The sequence below is a fragment of the Caenorhabditis remanei genome, chromosome IV (assembly GCF_010183535.1).
Source record: "Caenorhabditis remanei strain PX506 chromosome IV, whole genome shotgun sequence".
Taxonomy (NCBI): Eukaryota; Metazoa; Nematoda; class Chromadorea; order Rhabditida; family Rhabditidae; genus Caenorhabditis; species Caenorhabditis remanei.
In genome coordinates this window covers 22,739,595-22,753,702 of record NC_071331.1, presented here as the reverse complement: position 1 = coordinate 22,753,702, position 14,108 = coordinate 22,739,595, and the positions used below count along the sequence as shown (strand labels likewise).

Sequence of the window (14,108 nt, the reverse complement as noted above, 5' to 3'; positions counted from 1 at the left end):
TCAAGGAATTCTTTTTGTAATTTATCTCAATTTTCCGATTAGTTTACTCACTCAACACTTGGAATATACACGGTTCTCCTCCGAATACGGTAGCCAATTGAATTCCTTTGAAATAAATACCACAAATTCCAGAATGAATCTGAATCTGATGTATCAACTAGCTAAAGCAAACACAAACGGAGCGAGATAAACGGCGAGTATGAAGATAAAACACTCTAAAACCTCTTTTGCAAACAAATTTGAACCTACACGACACTTAAAAACGGACTTGCAAAATATCGGCCCGGCAAGGTCGGCCAAAAAATGTGCACTATTTTTAAAATTTTTCGATTTTTTTTCAAATTTTCATCAAATATGGGCAAAAATCCTATATAAGCTTGTGTTTTAGCGATACGTAATAACATAGTCGAAAAATCGACTTTTTTGCAGAAAAATCGAAAAAAATTTCAAAATAATTCAAATTTTTGTACTGTGACCCGGGCCGAGCCGGTGAAAATTCTCAAATCGGCCCGGCCCGGCCTGTTGCAAGTCTGCTTAAAAACACAGCCCATGAGGAATAATTCATTCATTTCCTATCGCCAAACGGCACAAAATGAAACAAATCTACGCCAACTTTTTCATAGACACGTTTGTAGCTTTTGTAGACTTAGCGGAGGAAAAACGAATGCCTTTTAAATTTCCTATCAAATACCCCGGTTAACACCATCTTGGATAGCTCTACTGACTCGAATCTCAACCCATGACTGATTATAACTGATTCCAAATTATTTATATCTCCATCCAATCATTTTTTGTTAAAGAGACTGACGAAAGAACTACTTCCGACTCTTACTCTCACCATAAAAAGTTTTTCCCACGAAGATTTCCGAAAAATTCCAACCTACAGTACCCCTTTCGTAAACAATAATCGATAGAAGAACATGAGAAGTATAAACTGTATTAACAGAGAACCAATTGAGTCACATGAAAAAAGATTCCATTTGATCACAAATTACGAATAATATCCTGGAGGTATGCTGTAAAACAATTTTGATTTTCAATCTTTCGATATAATGCTCACCACCCAAATCTATCAATTTTGCTCTTTTTCCCGTCCAGTTCTCCGTTGGTTCCCATTACAAATTTCTCTCCAATAGTGGTAGATCCATAAAGAATTCCCCTCGGGTATTTTGTAATATACCATTCATTATTCTCACAAATCATTCCAAAATATTGGAATATGTTTACAATTTCTATTGTTTCATCGGAATTTTCGGAAGTTGGGGCCATCTATATATAATTTGATAGAGTATACATATGTAATAAGAGAAAACATACTCCGTCATTGCGAGCATTATCAGGACGAGAGATTTCTGTTTCGTTGAAGAGAAAATTCACCCAGGTCGAGGCATCAGTCTCACAAGTGAGATTTCTGACACATCCCGCTTCTTCAGTATACAACATTATGCTTCTATCTGAAACAAGTGTCTGAATAACAGACCAAATCATATTTGTTAACCGGGCCGAAACGGAAAAAAATGAATATTATAAGCTCAAAAATATACCACAATGTAGATCTCGGCGAGTTCTATGCCCGTAACCTACTACGAACCGGATGGCTATTCGTTAATGTGCCGCGGGCCGGGAAAAAGTGCCAAAAAACGCGAAAATGGCCAAAAAGACATTCTAGCCCGGCCCGCGGCATATTAATCGACTGATATCGCTCTAAAGTGTCTAAACCCAGCTCAGAATGACTGAAATGTCTCAAACTGCTCAAAATTGACTGAAAAGAGCAGCAGACTTGCTAGAATTCGCTAAGAAAGATTAAACTGACTCAAAAATGCACGAAGCTCGCTGAAACCTCAGAAAAACCGCTAAAACTGACCTAAAAAGCTTGGAAATGGTCTCAAACTGCTATAGTACCCCTCGTACTTGCAAACCGGGCCGAAACGGGCCGACACGGGCCGGCGCGTAACTCGCTTCAAAATGAATATTATGAGCTCAAAAATATACCAAAATGTAGATCTCGACGAGTTCTATGCCCGTGATCTACTACGGGCCGGATGTCTATTCGTTAATATGCCGCGGGCCGAGCTAGAGTGGCTTTTTGGCCATTTTCGCGTTTTTTGGCACTTTTTCCGGAGATCTACATTTTGGTATATTTTTCAGCTCATAATATTGATTTTGACGCGAGTTACGAGCCGGCCCGTTTCGGCCCGGTGGACAAGTATGGACCAAACTCATCCGCTTTTAGTACCTGGCCATTGAAGTTTATCGAGGAGATCCGGACATTCACACCACGATGGAGGCATGCTGTTAAACAATATTTGATTGTCAATCTTTCACATATGTCTTACCAAGCCCACTCGAAAACTTTACTCTTTTTCCCATCAAGTTCTCCGTTGTTGTTTTTCATCTGGTATACGTAATTCTCGTTTCCAATCGGTTTTGAATAAGAAAATCCGTGCGGGTATTTCGTGATATACCACTCATTATTCTCACAAACCATTCCAAAAAATTCGAATAGGTTTACAATCGATTTTTGTGGTTCCGCGGGGATAGTTGTATCTATAGTTTCGGCAGCCTATAATAGTATATAATTGGTGAAGCACATACAATAAGATAACACGTACTCCCCAATAAGTAGCATTAACAGGGCGAGCGATTTCTGTCTCGTTGTAATTAAATCTCACCCATGTCCACTCATAAGTCAGACAAGTGATGTTTCTAAAACATCCCGCTTCTTCAGTATACAAAACTTCGCTTTTATCTGAAATAAATGTATTAATAACCGGCTAATCATTTTCTGTACCAGGCCAAACAACTCTATCGAGGAGATCCGGACATTCACAGTGATGATTCACCCTGAGACAACCTTGAGAGAGGATAGCTACAGTAACCAATAGAAAGCATAGAAGGTAGTTCATATTGGTATATGATGATGATACTGATGACTTTGGATCCCCTTTTATTCTCTTATGTTAATGAGTTGATATGGAATAATTATCATATCTAATGAAAGGGAGATATCAAATATCAGAAAATCAAAAGAACAATTCGAACTGTTCAAAAATCAATTAACAAATCAAGGAAATCGATTCTTCCAGACAAAAAAGTGAATTCTGTCTGACTAATCTTGATAGTGGCCAATAATCCATCAGATTCCCGAATGATATCGACACCGTCAGAGTGGTCATAGGTCTCCGGCGGGATTTCGAAGTTAGACCTGCAATTTTGAACGGTTTTTGTTTAATCTGGAAGTCTAAACATCCGGATGATCGTATATCTTCAAAAAACAGAAAGCAAACAACTTTTGACCCCGGGTGGGGATCGAACCCTGGTCGGTTTTATGCAGTGGCGGTGGTGTCTACCTTCACTGGGGGCATTGGGGGGGGGGGTTTGACGGGGAACCCGGTTTTTGGAGGATTTTTCGGGTTCTTAGTGTAGATGTTTGTGATTTTTATGATTTTTCGGATCTAGAAACATATTCGTGCTAGAAAATCTCAGTTTTTCATTAAATTTGGAAAAAAAATCAAATTTTTTGTATTTTTTGCAAAGTTTCTGATCCATTTGTTCAGGCGGGGAGGACAGTGATGTCAAAAAGCTGTTCTTGGATTCTTGGACATGATAGGGGATCTGTTGTGTTTTTGATGTAGTTGAATGCCGCCCATGCTGCTCTTCGTCTTCTGTAAATGTTACTGTAGAAAAAATAAACAATTGTTTTCAAATTACCGAAAAATCGGATTTACAGTATTGTCACAGGCCAGTCTCTGAAGGACCCAAGGAAGGGCCCCTTTCTCCTTCCTATACCAGAAAAGATTGCAATCTACACCGAATGTGCCTAAAAAGGCAGAAATCTTAAAAGTCTATAGCAGGTGCTCGGCCTTTTACAGTATCATGTATAAACGTAATTGATAAAAGACCATCAAAAGTATACACTTTATTAACAGAAAACCGATTTAGTCAAATGTGAATTCAATTTTCAGCAGGGTTTCCCATTTGATCACTAAAAAACTTATTTTGGTGGAGGTATGCTGTAAAACAATATTTGATTGTCAATATCTCATATAATTCTCACCAAAAAAATACATCAATTTTTGTCTTTTTCCCGTTAAATTCTCCGTTTGTCCCTATATAATATACTCCCGTATCGGTTCCATAGCTAACTCCTCGCGGGTATTTAGTGATATACCATTCCTTATTCTCGCAAATCATTCCAAAAAATTCGAATAGGTTTATATTGGGTCCTGTTGGTACCTCGTCATTTAAAGTATTGGCTATCTATATATATATAATTGGTGGAGTGTATGTAATAAGTTAAAACGTACTGCGAAATCGGGAGCATCATCAGGGCGAGAAATTTCTGTTTTGTTGAAGCTAAATCCTACCCAGGTCGTGACATCAGTCTTACAAGTGATGTTTCTGACACATCCCGCTTCTTCAGTATACAAAACGTTGTCTCTATCTGAAACAAATATCTTGATTGCTGACGAAACTTATTAATTTTCAGTACCAAAAGTGAGTTTATCGAGGAGATCCGGACATTCACATTGATCTTTACAACCTTTACAATTAACTAAAGAAACCAGTAGAAAGAATAGAAGGTAGTTCATATTGGATGTATGATGATACTGATGACTTTGGATCCCCTTTTATTCCCTTATGTTAATGAACTGTCATGGAATAATCATCATATCAAATGACTTCATTAGCACATCACATGAAAGAGAGATAGCAAATACCAAAAAATCAAAAGAACAATCCCAAACTGGTCACAAACCATCTTCTAGACATCCGGATGCCCGTATATCATCAAAAATCAAAAAAACAAAAAACAAAAAACTTTTGACCTCAGGTGGGGATCGAACCCTGGTCGGTTTCGTGCAGTGGTGGTGGTGTCTACCTTCACTGGGGACATGCGGGTTTTTGACGGGAAACACGGTTTTTGGAAGCTTTTTCGGGTTCTGAGAGTATATTTTTGTGATTTTCATAAATTTTTAGGTCTAGAAACCTATTTGCGCTCAAAAGTCTCGGTTTTTCATCAAATTTCGAAAAAAATCAAAATTGTGGGTTTGGAGTGATTTTTCAGGTGAAAGGGAGATAACGAATACCAAAAAATCAAAACAACAATTCGAACCGTTCAAACATCAATTAACAAATCAAGGATTTTAAAGACATCCGGATGTGGTAAGACCAGGAGTCGGAACTTGATTTTTCGTTAGTCTCATCAAAAACTGGTTGACGGGTACTGCAGATTCTACTTTTTCGGAAATTTTCATGGGAAAAGCTTGTTTATGGTAAGATTAAGAGGCGGAAATAGGGCTTTCGTCGGTCTCATCCGAAAATGGTTAAATGGAAAAAGAAATAATTTTGAATCAGTTACAATCACTCATGGATCGAGATTCGAGTCGAATGAAGTGTTGAAGGAATTAAACTGGCTACCGTATTCACAGGAAAGCAGCGTGAAAGTGTATATTCCAAGTGTTGAGAAACTATACTAATCGGAAAGTTGAAAAAATCACAAACATCTATTCATATAGCTCCACATACAATTTTTTTCGAATTTTTATGAAAAACTGAGATTTTCGATGACGAATAGATTTCTAGACCCAAAAAAATATGAAAATCACAAAAATCTACACTAAGAACCCGAAAAATCCCCCAAAAATCGTGTTTCCCGTCATAAACCCTCATGTCCCCAGTGAAGGTAGACACCACCACCACTGCACAAAACCGACCGGGGTTCGATCCCCACTGCGGGTCATAAGTTTTTTGTTTTTATTTTTTTAACGATGTTTGGACACACAAACAGACAAAAAAGGCATTCTGGAAAATTTTTTTCAAAAAATAACGATTTAAATGGAAAAAAAAATGGAAAATAGAAGAAAAACTGCAGTTTTGAGTTTCCTGCTCTGGAAGTGGCATATTCTTGTTCAGTTCGTCGAGAGCTTTCAGAAAAGTACCCACATGCCTAGATTTGGAAAAATTGGGTCACGACACGATTTACGCGAAATTTCGGGTTACTGTAGTTTTCGCGTCGAGACCCAAATCGCGCAAAACCATGGCTTATGGGTACTTTTCAGAAAGCTCTCGACGAGCTGAATCCGAATATGATAACAAAAAATTTCTATGATCTAAAATCAGGGATTCTGTAGCCAAAAATTGGAAAAAACCCAAAACTTGTTGATTTTCAGGGTAAGACCCAATATTTCTGAATTTTTTCTTCGATATTCGTATTCAGCACGTCAAGAGCTTTCAGAAAAGTACCCACAAGCCCCAGTTCTGACAACTTTGGGTCCCACCATGAAAACTACAGTAACCCGGCGTAAATCGTGTCGAGACCCGAATCGCTCAGAACCATGGCTTGTGGGTACTTTTCTGAAAGCTCTCGTTCTCCCGAATCTGAAAATGATCTCAAAAAAGGCAAAACATTGCATTCGTACTTCATAACAAATTGAATTATATATCTGAAATAAAATGAAATGAGAAAAAAGGGCGTGGCTTCAGATTTGAACAAGAAAATTGAAAATTGCAGAAAATCATAGAATAACGTGATTTTTGACTGGAAATCATCGAAAAATCGATTTTCGATTCAAAAATGTGGGAAAATGTGCATATTTTACAGTAAAAATAGTGGAAATTGTGATTTTAGGGGAGTTTTCAGATCGATTTAATCGATTTTTGGGTCAACAAATGAGGAAAAGGTGGGAAAAATTGGAGTTTTGAGGTAGAAAAATGGGATTTTAGGGGCATTTCATGTCAAAAACTACTGAAAATGACGATTCTTACACAAAAAAGGTGTCAAAAATGGGGTTTTAGGGGATTTTGAGGCCAAAAAAGTACGATTTTAGGGGTATTTTCAGATGGATTTTCTCGATTTTCAGCAAAAAATATGGAGAGAATCACGATTTTGGGGGTTTTGAGGGCTAAAAAATACGATTTTAGGGTCAAAAAATGGGGTTTTAGGGGAAAATCATCATTTGAAGGGGTATTTTCAGCTCAAAATGTGAAGAAAATGACGATTTTGGGGGTTTTTGGGGTCAAAAAACACGATTCTGGGGTTAAAAATCATCATTTCTGGGGGTATTTTCAGGTGTAAATGATCGATTTCAGCATCCAAATCAGAGTCCAAGACGTTGATTCAAATGTGGTTTATTCTTTCGAACGGCTTGCTCAATGTGTTCCCAAACTTGTGAGAATCGTGCCTTATCCGTATGTCTCTTCGTTGCGGATATCGGAATCTTCTGACAATTCCATTGCATCACTTGATTCACCGGTTTGTCCGAATCGAAATGGAAATGGAATGCGGGAATGTGAGTGAAGATGTCCGTCGGATTTCCATTCCATTTCCATCCTTTGAATTGCCAAGCCACGCCCATTACGAATACTCCGATCACTCGATCCCAATCTTCTGGTGCCAGCTTCTCCGCGTTGTCAATGATTCGGATGTTGTCTGCAAATTTTGGAATTTGGGAGAGAATTTCAGATGAAAATCGAGTTTTTTTCGCGAAAAATTGAGGTTTTGACAGAAAAATTGGAAGAATTTGAAGTTTTTGGAGTTCAAAATGAGCAGAAAATCAGTTTTGAAGCCGAAAATTTGAAGTTTGATATATTCGCGTCTCAGGCGCGCCAGACGAAGCTCACAGCTCAGAATCTCGTTGAAAATGGTCTAAACATTGTCGTTTTCCTGTATGTAACCCTTTTTTTGAAGCCTCTGGCGTACATTTGACGCAATTTTCAAGTTTTCGAAAAAAAAATGATGAACACGCGTCTCAGGCGCGCCAGATGGATTCAAAAATGATATTTTTTTAGGTGAAAATCGATATTTTGAGCAAAAAATGAAGTGTTTAACCGAAAAATTGGAAGAATTTAGCTGATTTTAGTGAAATTTATGTTTTCATGTGGAACGCGTCTCAGGCGCGCCAGACATGAATGAGATTTTTGAGCGAAAAATCGTCAAAAATGGCTCTGAATACTCCAATTTGAGCTCAAAAATAAGTTTTTACGGCTGAAAAATAGGTTTTGAAGTAAAAATATCAAATTTTGAGCCTAAAATCTTCGAAAATGGCTCAAAATTCTCCAATTTGAGCTCGAAAATAAGTTTTTGGGGCTGAAAAGTAGGTTTTGAGGGGAATATATAGATTTCTGAGCCCTAAATCGTCAAAAATGGCTCAACATTCTTCATTTTTCTCGATTTTTCAAGATTTTCCGCTCCAAAAACCCACATTTTGCTCATTTTCTCTGAAAATATAGATTTCCGGGCTCAAAATTCTCCGTTTTTTCTCAATTTTCTCCCTAAAAAGTGCATAAAATCACACTGACAAGTCTGTCCATTCTTCTGTCTCTGAATGACCAAATCCGTCGGTTTCTTATTCGATTCTTTCCGTTTCTGATCGACAGATACGTATCCTAATCCCTGAAGAATATCCTTTGCATTATACATATTAATCATCGTATTCATCGCAGAAGGTACAATTATTATTGGCGATCGAGATGTTCTCTTGGCTCCGCCCATCGCTCCAGATGAAGACGATGGCTTCTGGACAACTGATGGAAGAATCGGTGGTGGACGCATTTCTGGCTCTGAAATTAGATGAAAATTAGGCTGAAAATCATGAAAAATGCTGCTTTTTAAGCAATTTTTCACAAAAAATGATGCATTTTGAGCTATTTTTCTCAAAAAATGAGGGAAAATGTGCCATTTTTACCCCAAGATTCGATCAAAACCAAGACTGGCGCGCCTGTAACGCGTTTCTAGCCGAAATGGAGAGTCTGGCGCACCATTGACGCGTTTTTAGCTGAAAATCATCAGAATCCGGCGAAGATCGGTATCTGGCGCACCATTGGCGCGTTTTTCAGCTGATTTTGAGACTGTTTTCAGTCAAAATTGGCTATAATAACCGTGGCTGGCACGCCTTTGACGCTTTCTGGAATTTAGTCAACTGGCGTGCTTGTGGCGCGTTTTTGTGTCGTTTTCAGCGGCTGGCGCGCCTTAGACGTGTTTTTTCCTCAAAATGAATCAATTTTGAAGGTTTAAAATGGAATTTCCACTCGAAAATCGCCTTTTTCAACAGTCTGACGCGCATTTTCAGCACGGAAACTCTTACTGTGTCCTCCAGAATGTCCTTGTTTGAGTGTACTCAAATTACTTCCGATGAACGATCCCTCCGTTTGGATTTCTTTCGTTTTCTCCTGAAATAATGAGAATGAATTATTGGGAGGTGGCTGGGGCGTTGTCGGCGCGTTTTTTCGGTGAAAATTTGGGAATTTTAGAAGATTTTGAGGCTCTGGGGCGCCTGTGACGCGTTTTGGGGGTTTTCAGACTAAAATTCTCGGATTTTTTGGCAATTTTTGGTAATTTTGGATCGATTTTGACAATGTCTAGCGCGCCAAAGACGCGTTTTTGACTCGGCTACCAACATTTTCAGTCAAAAAAAAGAATCTGGCGCGCCTATGACGCTTTCAGATCAATTCAGCTCGGCTTTGGACCATCTACAGTTAGGCTTTCAGCCGAAAAGTATTCTGGAGCCATCTGGAGCGCCTGTGACGCGGTTTTGGACACTTTCGATGAGTTTTGGTTGATTTTGACCAATTTTTAGCCTGTTTTCGCCGATTCTGGGGCGCCATTGACGTGTTTTCTAGGGGGTTTTTGGGCGAAAATTATGCGATGATAGAGGGCCTGTGACGCTTTTAGATAAGAATTCTCGATTTTTCGGTGATTTCCAGTCAATTTTCAGCTTTCGATATTTTTCTCGAGGATTCGCGATTTTTCGGCTATTTTTGATAATTTTGGGCCAATTTTTCACGTTTTTTAGGTCATTTTCAGCAGATTTTCAGTCAATTTTCAGTAATTTTCGATGCTTTTTGGCTGAGTTTGACCGATTTTCAGCCGATTTCCTATCATTTTCAGCCAATTACTCCAATTTTTTTTCAGCCGATTCTGGGGCGTCGTTTTCAGTCATGTCGATGATTTTTGGCTGATTTTGACCGATTTTTCACGTTTTTTTCAGTCATTTTCAGTCAATTTTTAGTCATTTTCAACCGATTTTCAGTCGTTTTTTAGCCAATTTTTGCCAATCCTGGGGCGTCGTAGACGCGTTTTCTCGAGGATTCGCGATTTTTCTGCTATTTTTGATAATTTTGGGCCAATTTTTCACGTTTTTTAGGTCATTTTCAGCCAATTTCAGCCGATTTTCACACATTTTCATGGCTCAACTAACATGAGCGAAAGCCTCCTGTGCATAACGAGAATATCCGGATCTCTGTTGTCCATCTAATCCGGACCGTCCTCCGATTGTCGCCGCCGCATGCACCGCCGCCACTTTCTCCTTCTTCTCATTGAGATCCCATTGACGTTGGGCGGATGAGATGATTTCGAGAACATTCGACAGATCTCTCACTCCCAACATTACATTCTCACGTGTTCGGTGGATTCGACACTTTGGAAGAGACGCTGATGTTAGTGTTGATAGTGATTCACTGCAAAAAAAATGTCAATTTTTAGGTGAAAAATGCAGTTTTTGATCAATTTCAAGCCAAAATTCAAGATTTTTAACTGAAAAATGACTAATGTCGATCATTTTTGGTACTTCTGGCTCGATTTTCAGCGTTTTTTTGACTGAAAATTGATCTTTGTAGGGCTATTTTGAGGCGAAATTCGGGATTTTTTCAGAAGAAATCGGCTGAAAATGATGAATTCTGGTCGGCCTGGACCGATTTCCGTGAAAATTTCCGTTTTTCAGCAAAAATCTGGAATTTTGGAGCTGATACTACAGAAGGATATATTTCCGTTTAATTCTGATGATTTTCAGCTAGAAAACATCACGAAAAAACGCGACAAAGGTGCGCCAGACCGTGATTCACGAAAACGATGAATTCTGGTCGTCCTGGACCGATTTTCAGCTGGAATTTTGGCATTTTCAGCCTAAATTGTATGTTTTTAAGCTAAATTTCCAACAATTTTGAGATTTTCCTCAATTTTATAACTAATTGGTTCAAAAATGACCATTTTTATCGATTTTCAGCCAAATTTTGACATTTTTTTTTACCAAAAAAGTCAAATTCCAGCATTTTCAGCCGATTTTTCAGGTTTTCAGCTCAAAAATGGCCATTTTTGATCGATTTCAATCCGATTTTCGGGATTTTTAACTGAAAAATCACTATTTTCAATCATTTTCATCTGAAATTTCAGCATTTTCAGTATATTACATCCAAAACTCACTCGATATTGACGATGGGATTTTATAACATTTTAGGATAAAAAATGGGGTTCCTGGGGTTTTTGAGGGTCAAAAATACGATTTTGGGGAAAAAAAGACTCATTTTGATCATTTTCAGCCTATTTTTCCAGTTTTTCAGCTCAAAAAATCTCAAAAATGACCATTTCTGAGCGATTTCAAGTCGATTTTCAAGATTTTCAACTGAAAAATCACTATTTTCAATCATTTTCATCTGAAATTTCAGCATTTTTGCAGCTATTTTTGACTCGGCTACCAACATTTTCAGTCTAAAACTATTCTGGCGCGCCTGTGACGTTTGCAGATCAATTCAGATCAGATTTAGGCCATTTTCAGCCAGTTTTTAAGCATGGCGCGCCTTGTGACGCTTTTATAAAGTCAGTTTCGATGATTTTGGGCTGATTTTTTCACATTTTTCCAGTCATTTTCAGCCAATTTTTGCAAAATCTGGGGCGTCGTGGGCGCGTTTTCATTGCCTGAACTCACTCGATATTGACGATTCCCTTCTCCAAATTTTTCTGTCGTTTTCTTCTCATTTCGGCGATTCGATCCTTCGTCAGACTATCATTTAATGCTCGAATCTCAACTTCTTTCTTCTGAGGAATAGGCCCCGCCCCTTCGTCCTCCATCTGTATGTCATTCGGATGTCCGGATGTCGTCGGGACGTCGAGTTTCAGCCGTTTTGCATCCGGTTCTCCTTGATTCAGAAGCTGTTTCAGAGATCGAGGCTGTTCTTGTTGGAAACCATCGGGTTTCGGGAATACTGATGCTTCGCCTTCGAGGAATTTTGTCACTTTATTTCTGAAATTTGGAAGATTTTAAGCGGTTTTGAGCAAAAATTTGAGGGTTTTTTCGATTCAAAATGACTGAATCGGCTGAATCGGCTGAAAATTGGCTTAAAACGTGAATTTTAGATGATTTTGGATAGAAAAACCCGTAAAATTCATGTTTTTCTGTCTGAAAATGATTTTTGACTGGAAAACGCTGAAAAAACGGTTTTTCTCATCTGAAATCCGTACTTTTTCAGCTTTTTCACTGTGTTTGGACTAATTTTCAGCGGTTTTCGGCCAAAAAATAGCGATTTTGAGCAAAAATGACTGAAAATCGGCTGAAAATAGCTTTAAAAAGTGGATTTTTGATGGTAAATAGGTCGTCTGGGGCGCTTGTGACGCGTTTTAAGCATTTTCAGACCGAAATTTGTGGGTTTTCAGCCATTTTCGTTCAGAAGAAACTAGCAATTTTTTGTCATTTTTCATCAATTTTAACGGAATCTATGTCATTTTCAGCGATTTTCAGTGAATTTTCAGTGGATTTCCACCAATTTCTTTCCATTTACCTATCAATTCTGGTGACTGCTTTGACATTGGCGGCGGGCCGCCTCTTTCACATAAACTCCATGATTTTCGCCTTTGAATCTGAGGAAACAAACGAGAGATTCGAGTGAATAATACTCTTTCTCTTTTCCATATACTTTCGCAATCGTCCGAGTGATGGAAGGGTACGCGTTGTCTCCAAATGCTATGTATTTCACGCCGTCCTGCAAAAAATAGGGGTTTTTGGGTTAAAAATGACAATTTTTGACGTTTTTTTCGCGAAAAAAACCGAGATTTTTATGGGAAAAATGACAATTTTTGGCGTTTTAACAGCAAAACAGCATGAACCAGCTGATTTGCAGCATTTTGATACAAAAAATTGACTAAAAAACACTGAAAATCGAAGTAAATTTCAGCATTTTCCAAAAAAATTCACATTTTTTTCGAAAAATCGATATTACACCGATTTCCTCGGTTTTTTTTTCAAAATTTTCACTAATTTCCATCAATTTCTTGCTAATTTCTCTAATTTTCCGACATTTCTAGAGCAAAATTTCATTGAAAACGACCCCAAGACGAATTTTTTTCGAAAAAAATCGATTTTTTTTCACCGATTTTTTCCGGTTTTTCCAAAATTTTCTCTGATACTCATCAATTTCAATCCAACTTTCTCAATTTTCCATAATTTCCACCTCAAAAATCCATCGAAAACCACCAGAAACACCTGAAATCGATATTTTCTCACTAAAACTCACCACTGTCTCCTCCGTGATCGGATATTCTTCTGGTTTTTGGACGTGCATTAGCAGCGCCTCTGAGGGATCCATTTTTCCGCTGAAAAAATGCGAAAAATTACAAAAAAAACGGTGTGAAAAATGATGGAAAATGAGTGGAAAAATGCTCGGAATTCACTCAAAATTTGGTGGAAGAGGAATTTCAGTTGGCGGTTTCTAGGCCACGGCCACTGGTAAAAACGCGCGAAATTCAAAAAAGGGAGGCGGTGAACGAAAAAACATAAAATAAGGCAAAAATTGGTTGATATTTAGCGGGAAAAAGGTTAAAAAAAAAGAAAATTGATTCAAATCAATGTTGTCAAAAATTCCATCTAAAAATTGTTAAAATTAGTTTTTTTTTTGGGTTTTTTGCAATATTTTTCTCGAAAAAACGCGTCATAGGCACCCCAGCCGGCGTATTTGGGTTTAAAAAATGCTGAAACTGGATCCTGGAGTCAAGATACGGGATTCAGAATCCCAAAAAAATGGGTGAATAGTAAAAACGCAGAAAATCAATGTTAGACGCGTCGCGGTTATGCGTCGCGTGTGTGAATGTTCTCGGGGCCCCTAGGGAATCTTATTGACTCTACTGTCCCTGTCTGGCGTGCCTGCGGCGCGTTTTTCAAAAAATATTGCAAAAACGCCGAAAAATCTAATTTTATGTTTTTCGATGGAATTTTTTGAAAATATTGATTTAAATCAGTTTTCCTATTAGTTTTACACTATATATCCCGCTGAAATCTGAAAATCCATCAATTTCTGCCTTATTCATCCTTTTGCTAGCCTTTCCAGCTGTGTTTCCTCCT

The 14,108-nt window shown here is 38.1% G+C and overlaps 2 protein-coding genes and 1 pseudogene across 3 annotated transcripts; 1 reads left to right on the top strand and 2 right to left on the bottom strand.

Moving 5' to 3' along the window:
- Positions 1-991: 991 nt before the first annotated feature.
- Positions 992-4,592, bottom strand: GCK72_015825 (uncharacterized protein; the record flags this gene model as incomplete). The annotated part of the gene is made up of 10 exons (XM_053731154.1): positions 992-1,016; positions 1,061-1,269; positions 1,318-1,454; positions 2,237-2,292; positions 2,337-2,563; positions 2,613-2,749; positions 3,111-3,205; positions 4,172-4,260; positions 4,308-4,444; positions 4,493-4,592. The coding sequence occupies 10 exons, from the start codon at positions 4,590-4,592 to the stop codon at positions 992-994; spliced, it is 1,212 nt and encodes a 403-aa protein (XP_053585926.1).
- A 2,486-nt stretch (positions 4,593-7,078) lies between these two features.
- On the top strand, positions 7,079-8,576 carry GCK72_015824 (annotated as a pseudogene). The gene is made up of 2 exons: positions 7,079-7,292; positions 8,446-8,576. Coding segments are annotated over exons 1-2 (345 nt in total).
- Positions 7,101-13,356, bottom strand: GCK72_015823 (uncharacterized protein; the record flags this gene model as incomplete). The annotated part of the gene is made up of 7 exons (XM_053731153.1): positions 7,101-7,432; positions 8,302-8,562; positions 9,087-9,171; positions 10,200-10,458; positions 11,703-12,017; positions 12,668-12,753; positions 13,285-13,356. 7 exons carry the CDS (start codon positions 13,354-13,356, stop codon positions 7,101-7,103), a joined length of 1,410 nt encoding a protein of 469 aa, XP_053585925.1.
- Between the last annotated feature and the right edge of the window lie 752 nt (positions 13,357-14,108).